Here is a 23,538-nt window from a genome sequence, read left to right on the forward strand (position 1 = left end):
ACTACGTTCAGCGAATGAACTGACTGTTATTTCAGTCTTTTTAAAAGCCATGGAAACTCCAGGGTCTATTTTATTCCAATAAATCAAACCATAATGTGTGTTGATAAGAGTTCTTTTGATGTGTACTTTTCCCTAACTACAGGATTGCTGAATGTTTTTTGTTCTCCTTGCAGCATGACATTGCCCCTTAACCCAGAGATCCCCAAGGTGTTTGCAGCATTGCCTGAATTCTATGTAGAAGATATTGCTGAATTTTTGCTGTTTATTGTACAGTAAGTAAATTTCAACAACTGTAATAATATGGGGTTAAGTATTAGGGGAGACCTGGGCACCAGTCCATTCGTCAAATAAACTCTTTTCAAGAAGGTTTGTTAAGTAAATACAAAGGACCACTACTGCTTGTAGGAGAATTTGGCCTCCGTCCACTAGGTTCACCTGATTTTCTTGAATCTTGTAAATGTCATTGTCACAAGGTGTGAGGAAAGCTGCTTTTTTCAGATCTTGATGGTTTGGGCTGCTCCCTTACTAGGAGGAATTGTCTGTTAATTGACCTCTGGATCTATCTATTTATATGACTTGCCAACGAAGTGCACGAGAGAGCAATGACCTTAAAGGGACAAGGCAGCTAAGCATTTCAGTCATGCTTCCCATCCTACCCACAGGCACTCCTGCTTGAGTTCAGCCAAGGCTAGTTGTTGCACTATAATCCAATGAGGGATGAGTCAGCGATGAGGAAAGAACATTCATCCTCCAGTACTGCTTCATATAACCTTGTTACATTAATTAGATGATTGCATTGTAAATGGTGCAGAAAAATGTTTGCAAATGCATATTTGTGGCGTAGTAACCAGAATTGACACGAGTGTGATTGATTCATTGTAAAACCTTAATGTTACTTATTTTGCTGTTTGTGTGTTGCAGCATTAAATAATAATCAAGATTTGGAACGCCCACCAGCGATATTCTTTCATGTTATTCTTTAGTCCAGCCACAGATCTCGGGGCAGCATGGTGGCAGTGGTTAGCACTGCTGCTTCACAGGAACCTGAGTTTGATTCTGGCCTTGGGTGACTGTGTGGAGTTTGCACGTTCTCCACGTGTCTGCGTCGGTTTCTTCCTGCGGCCTCCTCCCACAGTCCAAAGATGTGCAGGTTGGATGGATTGGCAGTGCTAAATTGCCCCCTATTGTCCAGGGATGTACAGGCTTAAGCGGATGGATTGGGATGGGCAGCGGAGTGGACTTGGGTAGAGTTCTCTTTCGGAGGGTCAGTGTAGACCCGATGGGCCAAATGGCCACCTCCTGCACTGTAGGGATTTTTTGGAATTTGTCATGCTTGCTGCCACCGTGGCAAATTCAGCACAATACATGGTTCTTTCTGAAACTACTTTGACTTGTGGGTTAACTGCCACACCAGAAGGGCAGCACGGTGGCCTAGTGGTTAGCACAACCGCCTCACGGCGCCGGGGTCCCAGGTTCGATCCCGGCTCTGGGTCACTGTCCGTGTGGAGTTTGCACATTCTCTCCGTGTCTGCGTGGGTTTCGCCCCCACAACCCAAAGATGTGCAGAGTAGGTGGATTGGACACGCTAAATTGCCCCTTAATTGGAAAAAATAATTGGGTAATCTAAATTTAAAAAAAAAACTGCCACACCAGTGTAGTGCCACCATATTCCCATTGGCCTTCAACTGATTTATTGGTGAGATTACAAGTGGCCATGAACAACAGTAGCATAAATGACCCATTCTCTGCACTTTCTGGATGCTTGCTTTGTGCTGCAGGGTGAAAAGATTTAAAAAGAAATTTGCTCTTGGCAAGTACTGGGTGCAAGTTTAAAGTTTAATCTTTGTAGAATACTATTAAATTGCAGTATATTGGCCATTCTGTCTCGCGCATGCTTTGTCAATTGATTGATTAATTACCATTTATTCTTCTGCAGATATTCCCCTCAGGTTTTATATGAGCCTTGTACTCAGGACGTTGTCACCTTCCTAGTTGTATTTATCTGTAGTCAGAACTATATCCGAAATCCTTACTTGATTGCCAAGCTGGTAGAAGTCATGTTTGTGACAAATCCATCAGTCCAGCCTCGAACACAGAAATTCTATGAAATAATGGAGAACCATCCACTGGCCACTAAACAACTGGTGCCTGCATTAATGAAATTTTACACAGGTATGCTATTTTCCCATTTAACTCGACTATCAAGATGACAATCTTATCATTTGGTTGATGTGCAATGGGGTTACTTTGGTTAGATGAGCTAAGAAAGGTTCTTGCAAGTTACATGGGAGACTCCCCGAAGACACTTTCAGGAAACATTTACTCTCGTGGTTCTGTGAAATCTCATAGCTTTGTTTATTGGGGAAGTAGAACCACCAGCCTTAGATCAGCATATAAACATGTGAGTCAGCATTTCACTCCAAGCAGCAGATGTTTTTTTTTCCCTCTTAATTACTAAAATAGACTGCAGGACCTGAGGCTTTATGAAGAGAAATTGGATGTTTAAGCTAAAGATTAAATAACTGTGTTCTGGAAAATTAATGGAGAACTTCAATTTTATAGCGAAAGCTGATCCCATTGCAAAGGAATTGGAAGTTCATTTTGGCTTTTTAAATCTCCCTCAATTCCTTTGCTGAAGACATGGACTTGTACTGTGATCTAGTTCCTTGGGTGCTGACTAATCGCTAGTACCTCAACCGAGTGACCATCCTTTATGAATCTGGGTACTATGTTGTGGGTCTGTTTGGCTGAAAGGGGCATCTGTCCTCGTACGGTAGCCACACGTCAACATTTTCTATGGATAGTGAAGGTAATAGAGGCCACTGATATCATCACAGTGTTGCCCTCAGGAAGGTAGCACAGCATTTTAGCCACTTTGTTATATTATTGGATAACCTGACTAAATTGGAGTGATTGGTGATCCTCGGAGCTCTCTTAATGACATTGGTGTTGTAGTGTAAATGTGACAGGCAATATTTTTGTTTAAGACATTAAGCCTGATGCTGAGTTTCAGTATTTTGGAAGCAGCGATTTAAAATGCGCTGTTAATTTGTTTCTCAGATGTCGAACATACTGGAGCAACAAGTGAATTCTATGACAAATTTACTATCCGTTACCACATCAGCACAATCTTTAAGAGCCTTTGGCAGAACGTGGCACATCAAGGCACCTTCATGGAAGAGTTTAAGTAAGTTGATGCAATTTAATTAAGAAATCAATCTGGTTTTGTGTGTTGGTAGGTAGGAGAGTGAGGGTGGAAAGAGATTAGAGCCATGAATTCATAGTGACCACCAGCTGCCTAAACATATGGCCAATTATTTGTGGTTACATTCACAAAACCTGCTTGTTAGATTTGATTTACTTTGCCAACTTGCAGCTCTCATGGCCTGCTTTATCCTACAGTTACACTGCGTATGTTTTATTTTTTTAGCTCGGGAAAGCAATTTGTCCGTTACATCAATATGTTAATAAATGACACAACATACCTGTTGGATGAAAGTCTGGATTCTCTCAAACGCATCCATGAGGTACAAGAAGAAATGAAGAACAAAGAGCGGTGGGACTCATTGCCCAGGGTAAGTGTGTTCCTTGTTTTGTTTTTAAGAATATTTTATGGCATTAGATTGAGAATAATGGTTAAAGAAAGTGGAGACAAAAGCCATATTTAATTTTGGATGCCTGAAGGCAGTATTTTGAAATATGGGAATGTTGTATTGCATTTTAGATTTGAACATCTGGTTGCCCATAATAATTTGTGAAACCATTTCTTAAAGAAATAAACCATTAATTTTTTTGTTTCCGTTTTTTGGATACTTGAACCAGATACTTGGGTGATTAACATGTCCCAGCGTGTGCGTATAAGACGGATGGTCTGTTTCCTAATTAAATACTCTTAATCTACAGTTCTAAATATTTATAAAGTCTGAAATGCTTTTGAGAACTAAACTAAATCTTTACTCCTCTAAGATTGCTGTGCCATGACACAAGGAATCTATGTCGAGCTAATGGGGCTAGGTTTTTGGGCAGTAAAATTGATCCTGTGTCTCTCCACCATTTTCATGTGTTGTTTCTGCCCAGGAGCAGCTAAAGGCATAAACCAGTTTTTCTTGGCTTCCTTTTTGCATCCCTCTTAATGAGCTGGTATAAAAATTAGAAGCTAATTCTTTGAAGAAATCTGGGGAGGTCCTGTAGGTAATGGACCGCAAGGCAGCGCAGTGGTTAGCACTGTTGCTTCACAGCGCCAGGGATCAGGGTTCGATTCCCGGCTTGGGTCACTGTCCATGCAGAGTCTGCACGTTCTCCCTATGTCTGCGCGAGTTTCCTCTGGGTGCACCGGTTTCCTTCCACAAGTCCCGAAAGACGTGCTTATTAGGTGAATTGGACATTCTGAATCCTTTCGAACGGGCGCCGGAGTGTGGTGACTAGGGGCTTTCCACAGTAACTTCATTGCAGTGTTAATGTAAGCCTACCTGAAATGAAATGAAAATCACTTATTGTCACAGGTAGGCTTCAAATGAAGTTGTTGTGAAAAGCCCCTAGTCGCCACATTCCGGTGCCTGTTCGGGGAGGCTGGTACGGGAATTGAACCCACGCTGCTGGCCTGTCTTGGTTTGCTTTACAAGCCAGCTATTTAGCCCTGTGCCAAAGATTATTATTATTATTGGTTCAATCCGTATTCACCTTGAGGCTTTTGAAATACTTATTCTGTACTTGATAGAAAACAAATTCCGCTGCCTAAATCCAGAAGGTGTCTCAAAATTATAGTCTTTTATTTTGACAGGATCAGCAGCAGAGTCGACAATCACAGCTGACCCAGGATGAGCGTGTCTCCAGATCGTACCTTGCCCTTGGTGCTGAAACAGTGGACATGTTCCATTACCTCACCAAACAAGTGCAAAAACCTTTCCTTAGACCTGTGAGTAAATCTGACCAATTCTTTCCCATTGGCCTTGTCATTGCTTTCTATACTTATTGCATTTCACTCTCTATGGCAGGACAGATTTGCTTTGCTAGAGGCAAACAATTGTACAGTGTTTGAAGCTCCATTTTTAAGTGTGTGTGTGCATGTGTATTTGTGTGTGTGAACTTCAGATTGCGGATTTGACGGAAAGGTGAGGGACCCCCCCCCCCCCCCCTCCCCCCCCCCCCCCCCCCCCCCCCCCCCCCCCCCAGGTTTGAAGGAAGCCTGTTGACCAGTTTGCTCTGTTATCTAGGGTGGCCTTGGTTGTTCTCTGGAGACCCAAGGGCTCTGGCTTTTGCTGTTCTTCTGTGGGGCAGCTGCTCCCTCTGCAGCCAGGGGGATGAAGCTGAAGGGGTCATAGGAAAGCGGGATTCTGAAGGGTGAGACACCCTCACAGACGTCCGAGTGGAGGTCCAGATGTCCAACAGCCGGTGGTCCTCCTGTGGCTGCTTGAGGTTCTCCCTCTGATGTTTTGAGGAGGGGGGTCACCTGGAGGGAGGTAAAGGTGTCCTGTCCCTCTTCCACATAGCCACTGTAAAAGCCCATGGCTACAATGATGGAGTGCAGGTCTGTGTGCATCTCTGGTAGAAACTGGACTAGGTTCCTCATTGCATTTGCCACCCTCCCCATGTGGACCATGATGCACGCACACATCGGCACCATTTCAGCCAGCAGGGGGCAAAGTCTTCTGCCACATGTGCCACTCTAGTTCCTCCAACACCTCTGTCTGATGTTTCCCCTCCTCTTGCAGCTTTCCCAGCATCTAATAGATGGTGCATCCCTCAGTCTTGTCATCAGATTTTGCTGTCGCAGATGCCTCTTCCCCATTGTCCCCCCAGGTGCTGGTGGGGTTGACTGCCTTCTGTTGTGAAAATGACTGTACAGTGACCCCCAGAATGTATCACCAAATGGGTCAAGTACCCACCAAGGTGTGTACCACTGTGCTGGTGAAGGGTGCAGGTGACTGCTGTGACACCTCTACAGGTGCACTTGCTTCCCCTTCCCCAATGCCTTCGGTTCTCTGCTGGAAGAATTGCTGGACAGGGCTTCATCCTCTTCCTTTGTTCTGCCACCACCTGTAATGAGAGAGTGAGTGGCTGCACGAGCTGCCACCAACATGGAGGAATACTTGACCCTTGGATTTCTATGTAACTATATTATGGATCCTTACTGGACAGAAACATCGAAAATGGAAGCAGCATTAGGGCATTAGGCCCCTGGAACCTGCACCGTTATTCCATTTGACCATGGCTGATTCTTCATTTCAATACCATGTTCCTGCGCTCTCCCTATGTCCCTTGACACATTTAGTATCTTGAAATCTATCTGTTTCCTCCTTTACATTGTTGTCTGCTGACATCTCCATCTCCACAGACTCAGTCTGGTTCCTCCCCTGCCCTGTGGACTGCCCGATCCTTGGAGTCCGTGAGGTTGTTGAAGTTAGGTTGGCCACCTCTCATCTCTTGTCTCTCCTGCAGTGCCTCAACCTTTCCTGTGCAAAAAGGACAGATGGGGTTGAGAACAGTTGAGTTTTGGGTATCTTTCTCACCCAGTCTAAACAAATAACCCCCTGTGCCATGTTACCGATGCACTGCAGATGGTGCACAACGGTTCTGGAGCAGAAGCGCTAGAGTGGTGATCCCATACCCATAGAAAGATGAGGCTCACAGAGGCTTGTCATTAGTGGTGCTTGCTGGGAGGGACCCACAGCGGCCTTTCCATATGGTGCATCACATCATGTTGAGGAGCTCTCTTATGCATGGGCCGCACAGATGGTGCACTCTGCCATTCAGTGAGGTGCGTGGGAGCAGTTGAGGGTTCGTTTACCCTGGTGCTGTGGATGTGAGAATTCACCCATTTGTGGCATTTCAGGGCAGTCCTTTGATGGAGACCCTGGGTACTGACCGCCTTGGCGGCGACGCTGTCCTGGACACTGACCGCCTTGGCGGCGACGCTGTCCTGGGCACTGACCGCCTTGGCGGCGACACCGTCCTGGGCACTGACCGCCTTGGCGGCGACACCGTCCTGGGTACTGACCGCCTTGGCGGCGACACCGTCCTGGGCACTGACCGCCTTGGCGGCGACGCTGTCCTGGGCACTGACCGCCTTGGCGGCGACGCCGTCCTGGGTACTGACCGCCTTGGCGGTGACTCCTTCCTGGACACTGACCACCTTGGCGGCGACGTCGTCCTGGGCACTGACCGCCTTGGCGGCGACGCCGTCCTGGGCACTGACCGCCTTGGCGGCAACGCCGTCCTGGGCACTGACCGCCTTGGCGGCAACGCCGTCATGGGCACTGACCGCCTTGGCGGCGACGCCGTCCTGGACACTGACCGCCTTGGCGGCGACGCCGTCCTGGGCACTGACCACCTTGGCGGCGACGTCATGGGCACTGACCGCCTTGGCGGCGACACCGTCATGGGCACTGACCGCCTTGGAGGCGACGTCATGGGCACTGACCGCCTTGGCGGCGACGTCATGGGCACTGACCGCCTTGGCGGCGACGTCATGGGCACTGACCGCCTTGGCGGCGAGCCGTCCTGGACACTGACCGCCTTGGCGGCGACTCCTTCCTGGGCACTGACCGCCTTGGCGGCGACGTCGTCCTGGGTACTGACCGCCTTGGCGGCGACTCCTTCCTGGGCACTGACCACCTTGGCGGCAACGCCGTCCTGGACACTGACCGCCTTGGCGGCGACACCTTCCTGGGCACTGACCACCTTGGCGGCGACGCCGTCCTGGACACTGACCACCTTGGCGGCGACTACTTCCTGGGCACTGACCGCCTTGGCGGCGACACCGTCCTGGGCACTGACCACTTTGGCGGCGACTACTTCCTGGGCACTGACCGCCTTGGCGGCGACGCCGTCCTGGACACTAACCACCTTGGTGGCGACGTCATGGGCACTGACCGCCTTGGCGGCGACACCGTCCTGGACACTGACCGCCTTGGTGGCGACGTCATGGGCACTGACCGCCTTGGCGGCGACTCCGTCCTGGGCACTGACCGCCTTGGCGGCGACTCCTTCCTGGGCACTGACCGCCTTGGCGGCGACACCGTCCTGGACACTGACCACCTTGGCGGCGACTCCTTCCTGGGCACTGACCACCTTGGCGGCGACTCCGTCCTGGGCACTGACCACCTTGGCGGCGACGCCGTCATGGGCACTGACTGCCTTGGCGGCGACTCCTTCCTGGGCACTGACCGCCTTGGCGGCGACGCCGTCCTGGGCACTGACCACCTTGGAGGCGACACCGTCCTGGACACTGACCACCTTGGCGGTGACTCCTTCCTGGGCACTGACCGCCTTGGCGGCGACGCCGTCCTGGACACTGACCGCCTTGGCGGCGACGCCGTCCTGGACACTGACCACCTTGGCGGCGACGCCGTCCTGGGTACTGACCGCCTTGGCGGCGACGCCGTCCTGGGCACTGACCGCCTTGGCGGCGACTCCTTCCTGGGCACTGACCGCCTTGGTGGCGACTCCGTCCTGGGCACTGACCCCTTGGCGGCGACTCCGTCCTGGGCACTGACCGCCTTGGTGGCGACGTCATGGGCACTGACCGCCTTGGCGGCGACTCCTTCCTGGACACTGACCACCTTGGTGGCGACTCCGTCCTGGGCACTGACCACCTTGGCGGCGACGCCGTCCTGGGTACTGACCGCTTTGGCGGCGATGCTGTCCTGGGCACTGACCACCTTGGCGGCGACGCCGTCCTGGACACTGACCGCCTTGGCGGCGACTCCTTCCCGTGCAGAGCTGGTCAGGCGATTCGGCCTCCTCTCTTAATCCTTTGGTAGAGGATGCCCCTCCTGGCCTCCACTGCATTGAGCAACACTTTGAGGGAAATGTCACTTTATTCGGGGGCTGAGCTGTCTTTGATTGGCGGACTGTCTCTTCCTCCAGCGGTGGGATTGGGACCAGGTGTTTTTTAAATATGACAGCAGGATACAATGGCAGGGTGTGTGACACCCAGCCCGCCTTGTTATGCGATATGTTCGAACCCCCCCAGCTCCCATGTTCCTGCCTCTGCCACAGGACTTGGGTCTGGAATGGAAAGTTCCGTCTGTAGTGACTGCTTTCCTGGTAGACTGAACGTTTAACGCAATTTACTCCCATGTGTTTTCAGGGGATAACATTATGGAAATTAGCTGACCATGGTAGCAAAGAGACTTGTAGTTGGGAGTGAAAGGAGGCAGCTGTCTCCACCAGAATGTAATTTACTGTGCAAGGTGATCACAAAGTGTAATGTACTTACTGTAGAGTGTTGCTATCTTGCTTTTCTCATCTTCTCTCCTGTTCGCTGTTTTCTCGTGCTCTTGGCTGAAAGTGGAAAATGTTCAGAAAATCTCTGAAAGTTGGAAAAAAAAACTTAATTGGAGTCTATTGGTTGGTAAAGCTTTAAAAGGCAATGTTTCAGTAACATGCTGCTGAATTTCTCCCGTACTTGTTGCAGGAACTCGGCCCCCGTTTGGCTGCCATGTTAAACTTCAACTTGCAGCAACTGTGTGGGCCGAAGTGCCGGGACCTGAAGGTAGAAAACCCAGAAAAATACGGCTTCGAACCAAAGAAACTTTTGGATCAGCTGACTGACATTTACCTGCATTTAGACTGTCCCCGGTTTGCAAAGGCCATTGCGGATGACCAGGTTTGTGTCCATCACTCCTGAACGCTCAACTTCCTGTATCCATTTTTGAGCAGCTTCTAACAGGTGTTGTCTGCATGCCTCCGAATGAAATTGTGTAACCGGATTTCTGTCGTGTTTCAGAGTATAACTGTACCTTGGCATCATGTGTGTCACCTAGAAGTGCAGTTTTAAAAGGATTATTGAATGCACATGGTTTCAGATCCTATCCGCAGCTCCCAGTGGGTAGATTTATCAATTCCGCAGCTATTTCTCACATCTGAAACTCAAGTTGCTGACATTGTGGGTACAGTATTCATCTCCAGTTGTCTGGGAGGATCTCTAAATGCATAACGCCACAGTGAAAATATTTCAAAGTATTACTGTAAGCGGTGAGTCTCGACCCAGGCTGGGGGGGGGAATCGGCAGCTGTACCGCCAACTTCAGGTAATCTGGGCAGGTCAGTGACCGATTTTAAAAAGCCCCTCAGAGAGAGAGTGTGAACCTGTCGGCTTCCAGCACGTGTCTTCGACCGCTGGCATCTGCACTGCAACATCAGCCACACTTAGACTTGGAATGCACTACCTGAAAGGGGGATAGAATCAGATTCCGTGGGAACTTTCCGAAGACAATTGATGTATGTGACCAGGATCGATTTGCAGATTGAGAGGTTATTCGCCTTAGTCAAAGGAATGGAAAAGAAAATTATTTTTTTGGAAGGCTCATGAAACGTAAATGTTGATGTTCGGAGAGCCTTGGGGAGGGAGGGGGGTTGGTGCTTAGACAAGGGATTAATGGTTAGTATGGGCAGCACGGTAGCACAGTGGTTAGCACAGTTGATTCACAGCGCCAGGGTCCCAGGTTTGATAGGTCACTCTCTGTGCAGAGTCTGCACATTTTCCCCGTGTCAGTGTGGGTTTCCTCCAGGTGCTCCGATTTCCTCCCACAGTCCAAAGATGTGCAGGTTAGGTGGATTGGCCATGATAAATTGCCCCATAGTGTCCAAAAGGTTAGGTAAGGTTACTGGGTTATGGGGGGGGGGTTCGAAGTAGGGTGCTCTTTCCAAGGGCCGATGCAGACTCGCTGGGCCGATGGCCTTATTCTGCACTGTAGGACTCTGACTTGTTACATTTGACAGGGTTTTGATGAGGTCACACGTGGAATGCTGTGTGCAGTTGTCTTCATATTTAAAGATTGATGTACTTGCGTTGGAAGTGGTGCAGGAGAGCTTCACTAAATTGTACCCTGGGAATGAGGGGGTTGTCCTATGATGACAGGCAGTGTAAATTAGGTTCATATTCTCTGAAATTTAGCAGCATGAGAGGTGATCTCACTGAAAAATAGAGGATTCTGAAGGGGCTTGGCAGGGAATATACTGAAATGTTTCCCCTAGCTGGGGAATCTGAAACATGGGGAGCACAGACTCGGGATAAGGGGCCAATCATTTAGGAAAAAGTCTCTTCATTTGACGGGCTGTGAATTTGGAATTATCCACCCCAGGAGGGTTGAGGGTGTTCCATTTCTAAATATATTTAACCCTGGGCCAGGAAGATTTTTTTGGTGTCTTAGGAAATTAAGGGATATGTTGAGTGGGCAGGAAAGGGCTTGATGGGCCCCGTGGTTCACTCTTATTTCTGTGCTTGGGGAAGGAAGTGGGGTGTGGGACTAAATTGAACAGCTGTTTCAAAGATATCGGGTTGCTTCTGTGACTCTATCATTGGCTTGTTTCCGATCAAACAATGGCCTTCAATTGCCCTCACCCTCGACAAACTGGGCACCCAAGGCACTAAACCCGACAACTTTCAAATTGAGGTTCATGCAAATTAGTTTTCACTTTGTGGTTGATATAAGTGGCTTCCTGTTTTAAACATTAAGGCTTTAAGTTGTGCTGGGAACTCGTGGATGTACAATAGGCAGGTATAGTGTATTTTGCATTTTGAGCATAGACAGAATGAGTTCTTTCAAACCCTCTGTTACACACCTTTACCCCTAATCCACCCCATTGCAATATGTTTCATGATCTGCTTGCGAGAGAATGGCTGGGACCCCAATGAGTGTGTGCTCCACCAGTGCTGAGGTATACACAAGAAAGTATGCAGAAACATTGGGAGTACTTGTTTTTTTTATAGCTTGGCCTAAGTTCCTCCTGAAAATGTGGTGTTCAGGGCAGCACGGTGGCGCAGTGGGTTAGCCCTGCAGCCTCATGGCGCTGAGGACCTGAGTTTGATTCAGGCTCTGGGTCACTGTCCGTGTGGAGTTTGCACATCCTCCCCGTGTATGTGTGTGTTTCACCCCAAAGATGTGCAGGTTAGGTGGATTCGCAACGCTAAATTGCCCCTTAATTGGAAAAAATTAATGGGCTACTCCAAATTTTTTTTTTAAATGCCGTGTTCGAATTAATAAGTGTAAACTTGCATTCTAACATCCTGTTGGTCATCACTTTGCCCCGTAGTAAAATCTTTTGTGTTTGGAAATGATCATGTATAAATCCATATTTCCGTACACTGCAAGTGTGTGCCGGTGATTTGTGTAATAAGGCACCATAACTATGTCCTTATTTATCTTCAATATCCTAATGATTTTTCTTTTGGAACAGCGATCGTACAGTAAAGAATTATTTGATGAAGTCATTTCAAAGATGCGAAAAGCAGGAATTAAATCAACGATAGCTATTGAAAAATTTAGACTTCTGGCAGAAAAGGTGGAAGAAATTGTCACAAAGAACGCCCGTGCAGAAATTGACTATGGGGATGCACCAGATGAATTCCGAGGTTAGTGAGTTTGGGGAAAAGCTCTAATGCTGAATTAGAATGGAAGATGTACAGAATAAACAACTCCGGAATCTTTGTGCAAAATCTGGCATCATATAAACTGGGAAAGGTTTGGGGCAATTATTCAGGGCGAGACTATATATTTATTTGAAACACCTGTTCCTTTATTAATCTACCTAATACTTAAAAATTTACTCTATAATATATCGCAAGCAGGACAGGTTTCTTTAAGATATCTGTAAGACTTTAATACCTTAGTTGGTAACCGATAAAGGATGGAGAGAAACTGAAGACCACTGAACACAATACATGGTCATGAGTAGCATTGTCACAAATTAATACATATAGATAGGAGTTTCTGATCCAACATTTACAAATTAATTAAAGTTCATTCATTCTTTTTTAAAAAAAAGTATATTAATTAAAGTTTACATTTTAATAAAAGACACAAAATACAGCCCAGCAAGCAAAAAAGACGCCACATACGTGAATACAGAGGGGGACAGGAGAACACCAGTATAACTGGCTTGATAGATTCATTCAATGTAACCTGATGCTTTCATAATCCCAAACCAAGACCAAGGGATAAACAGGATAAAACTATGAAAACATGGCAAAATGGTGCACACCTTCTTACACCGCAATTGCTTGCAATTACCACGAATGGCAGCACCCTCGAGAGTATTGACAATCCGAGATCTAGGTGTACAGGTCCACAGGTCACTGAAAGGGGAAACACAGGTGGAGAAGGTAGTCAAGAGGGCATATGGCATGCTTTCCATCATTGGCCGGGGCATTGAGTATAAATGGCTCTTTTTAATATTAAAAAAAAACAAAAGTTCTCCAGCATTACCCAGTGAGAGTGGATGGTATTGACATAAACAATTGATTTTGAGTCATTTCTGGATTGATGACTTAAGTACCAAAAGTAATTCACCCCTTAACTGTAAACGTTATTAATTTGAGTCTTCCTTTTAACTATCATAGATTGTGGCATGTAACTTGACCATTGAAGCCTCAAAATCTTTTCAAAAACAAGGATCGACTTGTGCACCAAGTATGAAATGTGAAGTGCTGGTGTAGGTAATAATAATCACTTATTGTCACAAATAGGCTTCAATGAAGTTACTGTGAAAAGCCCCTAGTCGCCACATTCCGGCACCTGTTCAGGGAGGCCAGTACAGGAATTGAACCCGGCTGCTGCCTTGTTCTGCATTACAAGCCAGCTATTTAGCCCAGTGTGCTAAACCAGCCCCTGGTGACTGCCACTTTAAAATAAGAGAAAAATATCTCGCTAGTAATTCAAATTAAATCAATGTGGCATATTATATTGGATGAATTAATTCTACAAGATACCGTAACCACCATCAAAACACTTGTAAAAGCAGTCAAATTCATTGTCTTAATCTGATGCAAAGTAATTTTGGCATTTGATGTCTTTTGGTAGTCTGAGAAATCTTGGTCTTCTGAAGTAGTCTTGGTCACGAGACATTTTTATGCCCTGAAACAGCTACACCAACTAGTTGCTCTGACATCTTTTCTGCGCCCTGTTTGATTAACTGTGTATACGCATTGTATTTCTGGCAAGAACTGTAACCATTCTGAAAATTTTAGAGGCCCCATTCCGATACATACTTCTCAAGGTCAGACCAGTGGCTAGTCCCTGTTCTCATGGCTCACCTTGGGCGTCCTTCCCAAGGGCAGATTACTCCTCTTTCTCATACCAATCTTTCACCAACACTGCAGCACAGTGTTTTGAGAGTTAACACATGTTACGACTTTTAGCTCGAATCCAGCTTTGTACATCTATTTTTGCTAGAGAACCTATCTCTGTTCTTCTATCACCGCATGCACTGCGTGGCTGTGTCTTGAACTTTTGAACGTATGCACATCTTGGCAACACTGCCCATATCACTTGTTTGAACTCGTACACTGGCTTGTAAGGTGATAAAACGTACATTTGAGATTGAAAATTGAGGCTGACTCCTATTGCGGGTGTAGCATTTCTTTGCAGAAAAACAGGATTGGCTTCTATGCCAAGTGTAGGTTTAAAGATTATTTTTGGCACTGAAAAAATTGTCATCTTATCTGCTGGGGCAACATATACGCTGCAATCTCTGGTAAGGGGTTGAATTCCTATTAGTCATTCCTTCATGTTGGTATTCTAATGTTGTCAGCAGTACTTGGTTAAATGGATGCAACTAAAATATATGGAAGTGTTGGGGAGTTTTTCCACTATATAGTGTGCCTCATTCTTGAGCGACAAGGTGACAGTGTTAGTTTAAGATCTTTATTTAACTAAAGCAAGGGATCCTGTTTGCCAACAGGTGGCCCACAGGCTCTGTGAACAAAGGAATACAGCTTAGCTTGCCTTACAAGAAATTTGCATGCACCAGTCAATCAAAATTGTACATTTATTTGAAGATAATCAATATCCAATCACAACTTGTAGTCATTGCTTTCCCACAGTAGTATCAGACCAATTACAGAAAATCTGCGCTTGCCTAATTTGATTTGATTTATAGTCTCATGTACCGAAGTACAGTGAAAAGTATTTTTCTGCGGCCGAGGGAACGTACACAGTAGACAAAAGAATAATCAACTGAGAACATTGACAGATGGTACATCGACAAGCAGTAATTGGTTACAGTGCGGAACAAGGGGCCAAACAAAGCAAATACATGAGCAACAGCAGCATAGGGCGTCGTGAATAGTGTTCTATTAGGGAACAGATCAGTCTGAGGGAGAGTCGTTGAGGAGTCTTGTAGCTGTGGGGAAGAAGCTGTTCCTATGTCTGGATGTGTGGGTCTTCAGACTTCTGTACCTTCTGCCTGATGGAAGGGTCTGGAAGAAGGCAAAGCCTGGGTGGGAGGGGTCTCTGATAATGCTGTCTGGCCTTCCTGAGGCAGCGAGAGGTGTATACAGAATCAATGTGGGGTGGCAAGTTTGTGTGATGCGTTGGGCTGAGTTCACCACAGTCTGCAGTTTTTTGCGCTCTCAACGCACATCGGTAGAAGTTTGTGAGAGATGATGCAGACATGCTAAATTTCTTTAGCTTCTGTCGGAATTAGAGACATTGGTGGGCTTTCTTGACTGTTGCATCAATCTGAGTGGACCAGGACAGACTGTTGGTGATGGTGTCCCCCAGGAACTTAAAGCTATTGACCATCCACTTTGAGCCATTGATGCAGACGGGAGTGCGTGTCGTGCTGCGCTTCCTGAAGTCGATGATCAGTTCCTTGGTCTTTCCAACATTTAGAGAGAGGTTGATTTTGGTACACCATGCAAACAGGTGATTTATCTCCCTCCCGTAGTCTGATTCATCGTTGTTTGAGATATGGCCCACCACAGTCGTATCATCCGCACACTTGTAGATTGAGTTGGAGTTAAATCTTGCCACACGGTCGTGTGTATGTGTCTATAGGGAGTACAGTAGAGGACTGAGTACACATCCTTGTGGGGCTCCAGTGTTGAAGACTATTGTGGAGGAGGTGCTGTTGTCTATCCTGACAGATTGCGGCCTGTTGGTGAGGAAGTTGAGGATCCAGCTACACAGGGAGAGGTCAAGTCCAGGTAACATTTGCAGTACTGGGCTGTTACCTGGACAGCGATGATATGTGCTTACAGCCTTCCCCGTGTGCTACCAAAGAGGCCCCTTGTCCAGTATCATTGCAGCTGTGGACTGCGGGTCCAGCAACCTCACAGGAACTTCATTGCAGTCAATGATGTTTAACCCCTTCAGGAATTAATGAAGAGGATTGAAACATACAAGTAGATCTTTGAAAATGATTCCGAAACTAGCATAAAGTAGATCTGAGGTATAAGACTGTGTTCCTTCAGAAGCCAGAAAGCCAGTGGAAAATGTCCCAAAGCTAGTGAGAAACTTTGCAGCTATTTATGAAACTGCAGTACTGTTGCCAGGATAAGGATATTAGATATAGCACTGTAAATTCTGGGAACTGATTTGCAGATAACCAGTCTCCCAAGCCAATTGTGCGAGTATACAAATGGCTCACTTTTAAGCCTACTTTTGTTCATCTACTGGTGCTCGGATCAGCCTGATTTCTGAACAACATAAGTGGCAATAGTCCTGCCAAGTGAACAAGAACTAGTGATTTTCTTGCGTCTTCTACAAGAGGTGATGCTACTAGCAACAGATGTCACGAGCATGCTGTCCATGGTCAGTTGTGTGTTGCCTTATGAACCTTCCTCATCGTTGCTATCCTACTACTGCCAGTACTGTGGATTCCACAGCACACCCTGAGCTGCTCCAAATAAAAATGTGGAGTTCCCACGTGCATAATTAGATAAATTAATTTTGATTGCAACATTGTAATAGCAAAGCTATTGGAGTTACTGAATCATAAGGCCTCGTTGTTGCAGATCCACTGATGGACACACTGATGAATGATCCTGTGAAGCTGCCCTCTGGGACCATAATGGACCGCTCTATTATTTTGAGACATTTATTGAATTCACCAACAGATCCATTTAACCGCCAGCATCTGACAGAGAATATGCTGGAGCCAGGTAAGGGATGTTACTTTAAACCTGCTGTGCCAATGAATAGTTTCTTGCAGTGACAAACTAGGTAAATGCTGAGCTGTACAGCCCAGGAAAGTTTGAGGTTTATTCTATGGTCTGATGTCTGCAGGGATGTCAATGGGACAAGTAGAATCGACTGCATACTACAAAGAGGTAAAGTCAACCAGAGGGTTCCCCCTTTAAACAGCAACCACTAACCCTTATTGGAAAATGTGAACATTTGGACATCAGATTAGGACAAGAATGGACTCGGGCTCAGCAATGCATTTGTTATGAAGGTCAGCAGAGAGGGGGCTGCTGGCACTGACATTGTACCCATCATAAGCCTCTGCCTTCAAGGTTCATTTTGAGAAAATAGAGTCAAGTGCAGCACTTTTCTGACTTTAGAAGTGGCAGACCAATCTTGAACTGTACCAATTGCCAGATCTTGGCAATTAATTATGCGGCAGAAATCAAGGATGAAAGAAAAGTCCGTATCTCCACAACGTTTCTCCACTGTGTGTACAGGGCACAGGTCAAGAGGGTGATGAAATATTCTCAACTGCAACAACACTTGAAGCTTGACAGTGTCTAGGGCAAATCAGTCTGCTTGATCAGTACCCTATCCACTCGTTTAAAGCAGCCTATCCCTCTGCCACTGATGTACCATCGCTGTAGTACATCCAACCTACAAGATACACCCACTGCACAAGTTGCCACGTCTTTAGCATCTCCACCTTCTTCGGGGCAACTAAAGATGGTCAGTAAATGCTGACCATACCAGCAATACCCATGTAGTAAAGACAGACAAAATTACTAGTTGGCTCTGGTTAACTTAGGAGTATTTGCTTTATTTCCTTACAAGGGGAAAAGGGGCAGCACGGCGGCGCAGTGGTTCACACTGCTGCCTCACGGCGCCGAGGTTCCAGGTTCGATCCCGATTCTGGGTCGCTGTCTGTCTGGAGTTTGCACATTCTCCCCGTGTTTGCGTGAGTTTCGCCCCCACAACCTAAAGATGTGCAGGGTAGGTGGATTGGCCACGCTAATTTGCCCCTTCATTGGAAAAAAAATGAATTGGGTACTCTAAATTAATATTTTTTTAAACCAAGAGGTGATGACAACCTAAAGCTGATAACAATGCACTAAAATTTGACACTACAGATTGTGCAACTACACTGCTACACTGGATAAGATAACTGAGAATTGTGTAATATTGTGCTGGATATTTATGGCTGTCTTATAGGACATAACTGAAGGCTTGCTAAATTATTTCCACATTCTAGTCTCAGACTGTACCACCTTATCTATATTACAGTGCCCGAACTGAAGGAAAAAATCCATGCCTGGATGAAAGAGAAGCAACATGCAAATCGTTCTTCACAGTGAAGTGTGACTCGAGCGGGATACAATGAGAAAAGTTTGTAGTTCTGAACGTAGACCACCAGATTGTTAAGACCCAAAAAGCAAATCTGCTTGACAGTGAGAGGCTTTGTAGGCTACGTTTGCTGCACTGATATTAAAAAGGGTGAACTGAACAGATTAGAAAAATGTTAATGTCTCTGTAAATAGATCTAATTTAAAGAACAAAAACAGCTAAAAGGAGAAAGGGTTCAGAGGTGTTGGGTACAATTTAGAATGCCTTTTCAGTACAGCTACACGTGACCAATGCAAGTTTTAAGGAGCTGCACTCGAGGCCTTGCAGCAGTTTCGAAACGTAAAGGGTCTGAACAAACAAATGTTTTTTAAATGACTGTATTAACAGAAGATGGTCTGTATTTTAGGTTGAAGTTATTACTGTATCTTGCGACCAGTCGCTGCTAAAGGGACTGTTTTTGTTTGCTGCACTAAATGTTCCTCAAAACCAAAGTAATGCACAGGCCCTTTCCCCAAAAGCTGATGTTTTAATTATGAGGCATTCGCGGTTGGCTCACAGGATTAAAGGTGAGACTATTGAATTCTATTTGTTTACCATTAATTTATGTTCTGTTTCTAGCCTATCCTCCCGCCCCTGAATACTGACACCTGATGCAGAGGCATTCGGGCAAACTCAATAGCTAGCAAGAGAGGTTATGAATTTCCTCCATTTCCTTTTGCCGAACCATGTTCTCGGGCCACTCTTTCTTTTCCACAGTACGATCTGCATTATTGGGATATTTTGATTGCAATAAGGATTTTTTTAAAAAAGCGACATTTCCTCCCAAGGAATGACTTCAGTCCAGCAGCTGTTGGATTGCCTTCCTCTCCCAGAGGACCTTTTATTGTTACTGCACACTAGAGGCTACTCTTGTTTGCCAGGAGTTCCTTCAGCCTTATATCGATGTTTTAAATAGTATATAGTTGGTGCCACTTCAGTGAGTACTTGACAAGTGAATAAAAATCCAAAGCGGTTTTCTATCTGTCCTGTTGTATTCACTCCTGTTACATTAATTTGAGCTTTTAATTCTTGTATGTTGACTACTTTTCTGAGTACATTTTTAGCACATTTACATTGTGTAATTTGCTGCGGAGCTTGTTATTTCGACAGTCCTGAATTGCAGCAAGTTAAGGCAAGTGAAGTTATTTTGCATAATGGAAAACCTTATTTGCAAGTTAAATAAAGTATTCAAGAAAAATCCCAAATTAGTGATTTCCAGATAAATGAATCGCACGCGATTCCACAACAATGCACCGATTTAAGAAGAATTGACTCTGCCGCCATTCTGCTTCTCGTAGGTTAGAAATCATCCGGTGTCACTGGATTATCTGGATGTCATTGTAAACTGCAGTACTGTGACTTGTGCAATTCTGCTGCGTGAATCCAGTTAGCAATGAAATGGGACTAGTCACCATTTCCTTTTCAGTGTAGCGATTGTAAAAAGGAAAAGCAAATCCACTTGCCAGGTTTGAGTATTTGGACATGTTGCTCAGGTATGCTGTGACCAGTGTTGTGCTGGTATTAAACAAATTGCAAACCGTTGCTATAATTGTTATGATTATGAGATTGGTAACCGCTACATAATGCCTCAACCTTTAGATTGTAATTGTTTGGCAGTAAGATCCATAATTGTGCAAAATCATTACAGAAACAGCAATAAGTGGAATACACGATATGAAATAGTGTCAAAGGCAATTGGGATTTTATTCCAGCTTTCCACGGAATTGTCAAGATCTAGCTCTTATCCCTACAATTCTAATATGCAATTATTCCAGTAAATTTTCCCTTCAAACTCTCCGTTTCAATTTAGTTGCATGCAGCTCATTGCTTTAAATTTGGGTCTCCAGCATTTCAATGTAAATTGTTTGGTAAAAATTTACAATGCTCCTAGTTTTCAAATTGGTTTTTAGGCATGTTTTTCAAATTGTACTGATCCTTAACTCTTCTCCAGCTGTATGTTCTTTTTATGCAATGTATTCCAGTAACATAGAATAAGGGAGCAAAAGAGATAACTGAGGAAGTGTTCAAAACCCCTAGATGTAAAATCGGGTAGTTTTCATTGTAAGACTCCCAACAGGCATTTTCCTAACATTCAACAGTCTACTTAATTCATGTGCAAACTAGGATCCAGAGCCCACTTCTGTATTAATGTCTACAGGACTTCTGCCCTAATTCTAGATTAAATAACTATGTTGTTATGTTAAGTGCTGGATATTGACAACTCGCTATCATACAATTAATATCTGCTATAAAATCGATGGGGAAAAGTATATTAAAGAGCCTGTACATTTCAAAGTTCACCAAATACCCAGACTGAATTTAAAAAAAAACAAAACTGGAAATCTGTTATTACAAACAAGACGGCGGAAATGCACAAGGATATCTGTGTAGGGAAAAGACCAGGCCAGTGTTTGAGGTGTTGCTGAAGCCCAGGGACTTGACCTGTTTTGTCTTTACAGATACTGACTGACCTGTGTATTTCCAACCATTAATGTCTGATACCTAGGTTTAGTTTGACTGTATCCATGCAGTATACAAGTCTTCATAAAGAACAGGGTTAGTCAACAGTCGAAAACTTAGAATGTAAAAGGTAAGCTTTATTAGCTACTGGATTTGCCCCTATCCCCACAACTAGAATATTTAAAAACAAAATGCCAGTACTCGAGTGTGTAAATTTTCTACAACAGTGTTATATACATAAGGACTAGATTATTAAATAAAAGCATTCAGACTAAATATTTTAATAAGCGAATCTTGTGCATTTTTTCTTTTTTTTTCATTTCTATCCTTTTCAGAATCCCTTCTGTTTAATCTTTTGAGCCAACATTCAATGCCATGTCAGATATTGTTGGATTGTTTTCTCTTTACTACACAGGAAAGGTGCTACGCAGAAAAAGAACATGGCGCCTCCTGTGTGCGAGCTGTACAGCTGCATCTTCAGTAAAGCTGCCACTGATTATAATGCGATTGTGCGCATTATGTGAGGCATAGTCTACCCCTTTCCAGTTCAGACATGTAACAAGCACGTCAATCTGTTGATAATTTGACCTAAACTTTGAAGTTCATTTTTTGTTACTTTTTTAAAAAATATATATAATATATATATATATATGATGAGACCGATTTGAGGAAATGGATGCTGACTCTTTCTAATCCAGAATCTTTCTCAAGACAAGGCTACAGCAATTCAAATTGGCAACCATCCATAGTGTCTAACTTTACAGTATTGGCGTTTTGACCAAATGTCGAGGATCTCGGACTCCTGACTGACATTGTTGGGTCCACCCCCTCCCCCCCTTTTTCAGACCCTGAATTAGTTTACCACCCATAATGCTGTACTTTCTTGCATAAAGGACAATTGAGACCTTTCTGGACTAGAAAGGATTAAAACTTGTTAAATTTGAGATTGTCAAATCTGTTGCGTAAGGTCATTTGAAAGTCTTTAGCCAATTATTATGACACCACGATAGTGTGATCATACAGATGTATCCTTCTTACCCCAGTATTGTTGAATTGGAAATTCTAGCACTGCAGCAAGAAAAGGAGGAAAATGAACAGTCACATTGTCCAAGTACAATTTGCATTTTTGGTAATGTTATATTGCCTCTTGCTGCATGTACTTGAATTTCTGATTTTTTTTTTTGAAAAGCTGAAAGTTATTTTTGTGTTTTCTTTGTTTTTCTAATAAATGCTGTCATAATCAGAGAACTGTTTTTAATGATAAACCTGCGCAGAATGGTGATTCCTACAGACTGTTCTGATTGCTCCCAATTGAATTCCAATAAATGGTGGTACACATCCCAAATACAAAATGGTATCATTGTCTTCTGCTATTTAAGTGAGTTGGAGGCTTTCCGTTTTTAAAGCCAAATGTTTTACACAATTTAGTGATGTGCTGGGTGATCCAATGTTGTACAGCCTTTTGCTGGCCTTTTGTTCTGTCGGCTAGCGAAGCACCAACTGCACATGGCACAATCTTCGCACTCCGGATACGAGCACCTGCTAAGTCTCGAGTGTCTCATTTTCAGGTTCTGCTCCAGTTTATTGAGGGATCCGTTGGGGTTTTAATCTTCCTTTTGTAAAATTGCCTCCATTTCACAGACTTTGAGCTTGAGCCAGCAAAGAATGTTTACAGTTATGCAGGAAAGATGCCCACAACTGATTCTTGTGCACTAAAGCTTTTTGAATGATGACTTAATGATGTGCTTTTTCTGAAGTAAGAGATGTGGCACTTGCTGCCCAAATCTCTTTGCCGTAGTCCCTGGCAGTGCCAATAATTCACAATAAGTCATATAAAGGGTGCTCCATCATGCAACATGTCCGGATGTTACACAACTGTTGACATATGAATATTTGCTGCATAACCTTTGGATTTAAAAAATGGTGAGTAGTGCCAGATATTACTTTGAAAAGTACCTGTTAAGCAGCCACCAAAACTAGTTCTATTCTTTCGGCCAGCTGAATCACAGGGGATTCAGTAACCAATCTCTGGCAAAATTTAGTTTAACATCCAAATCACTTCAAAAAAACCAAGGAGAAAATATAGCGAACAAGATTGAGGGTGACACAATTACCCTATCTCATCCTAATTTTTGAACCCTGATTTGTTTCATCGGTATGTCTAGAAAATATTCCTGATCAAACCCTACTTGTCTGCATGAATGATCTTTTATATGTTTTTAAACTGATATTCTATCTGTTCAAGTAGTAGGATGTTTTGTCCAAGACATTGCAAGTAATGGTTCATTAATAATTCCCTGAGTGCTGTCCTGGATAGAGCTTTGACACAGTGGGCGAGATTTACTGGCTGTTCACGACGCTGGGATATTCCGGGCGCACGGGCTTCCCGGTGACGAGGGGTGCAGTCACCGGGAAATCCCATTGACAATGGCGGGGTGGGTAAATCCCACCAGTGGGCCACTGAGAAATATGGCGTGGTTGGTCAGTGAATCCCGCCCAGTATCTCAGTAGTGGATCTGGTTGCACACTAAGTCACACTCCAAGGGGCTTGAGCACAACAATTCTAGGTTGGCACTTCCCTGCAGTACTGAGGGAGTGCTGTACTGTCACGGCTGCAATTTATCTCTCGTCAAAACGTGTACAACCGATCACCACTGTTTGTGGAACCTTGTGTGCAAATTGTCTGTCGCATTTCTTTACAATGCAAGATTTAGATTTATTGTCACGTGTACAGAGATAGAGGGAAAAGCATTGTTCTGCGTACAGTCCAGGCAGATCATTCC

The 23,538-nt window shown here is 44.8% G+C and overlaps 1 protein-coding gene across 5 annotated transcripts in view; it reads left to right on the top strand.

Annotated features, from left to right (window-relative positions):
- The window catches only part of ube4b (ubiquitination factor E4B, UFD2 homolog (S. cerevisiae)), an 87,341-nt gene extending 65,231 nt beyond the window's left edge, over nt 1-22,110 (top strand). For all 5 annotated transcript variants that reach the window (XM_038773797.1, XM_038773799.1, XM_038773798.1 and 2 more), the window contains 9 exons: nt 174-272; nt 1,937-2,172; nt 3,061-3,187; nt 3,431-3,575; nt 4,781-4,915; nt 9,419-9,610; nt 12,183-12,357; nt 16,741-16,887; nt 18,197-22,110. In XM_038773797.1, the coding sequence (XP_038629725.1) occupies nt 174-272; nt 1,937-2,172; nt 3,061-3,187; nt 3,431-3,575; nt 4,781-4,915; nt 9,419-9,610; nt 12,183-12,357; nt 16,741-16,887; nt 18,197-18,267 (1,327 nt within the window). In that variant the 3' untranslated portion in view covers nt 18,268-22,110. The remainder of the gene's footprint in view (nt 1-173; nt 273-1,936; nt 2,173-3,060; nt 3,188-3,430; nt 3,576-4,780; nt 4,916-9,418; nt 9,611-12,182; nt 12,358-16,740; nt 16,888-18,196) is intronic.
- The last annotated feature ends 1,428 nt before the right edge of the window (nt 22,111-23,538 follow it).

Source organism: Scyliorhinus canicula, chromosome 16, assembly GCF_902713615.1.
Source record: "Scyliorhinus canicula chromosome 16, sScyCan1.1, whole genome shotgun sequence".
NCBI lineage: Eukaryota > Metazoa > Chordata > Chondrichthyes > Carcharhiniformes > Scyliorhinidae > Scyliorhinus > Scyliorhinus canicula.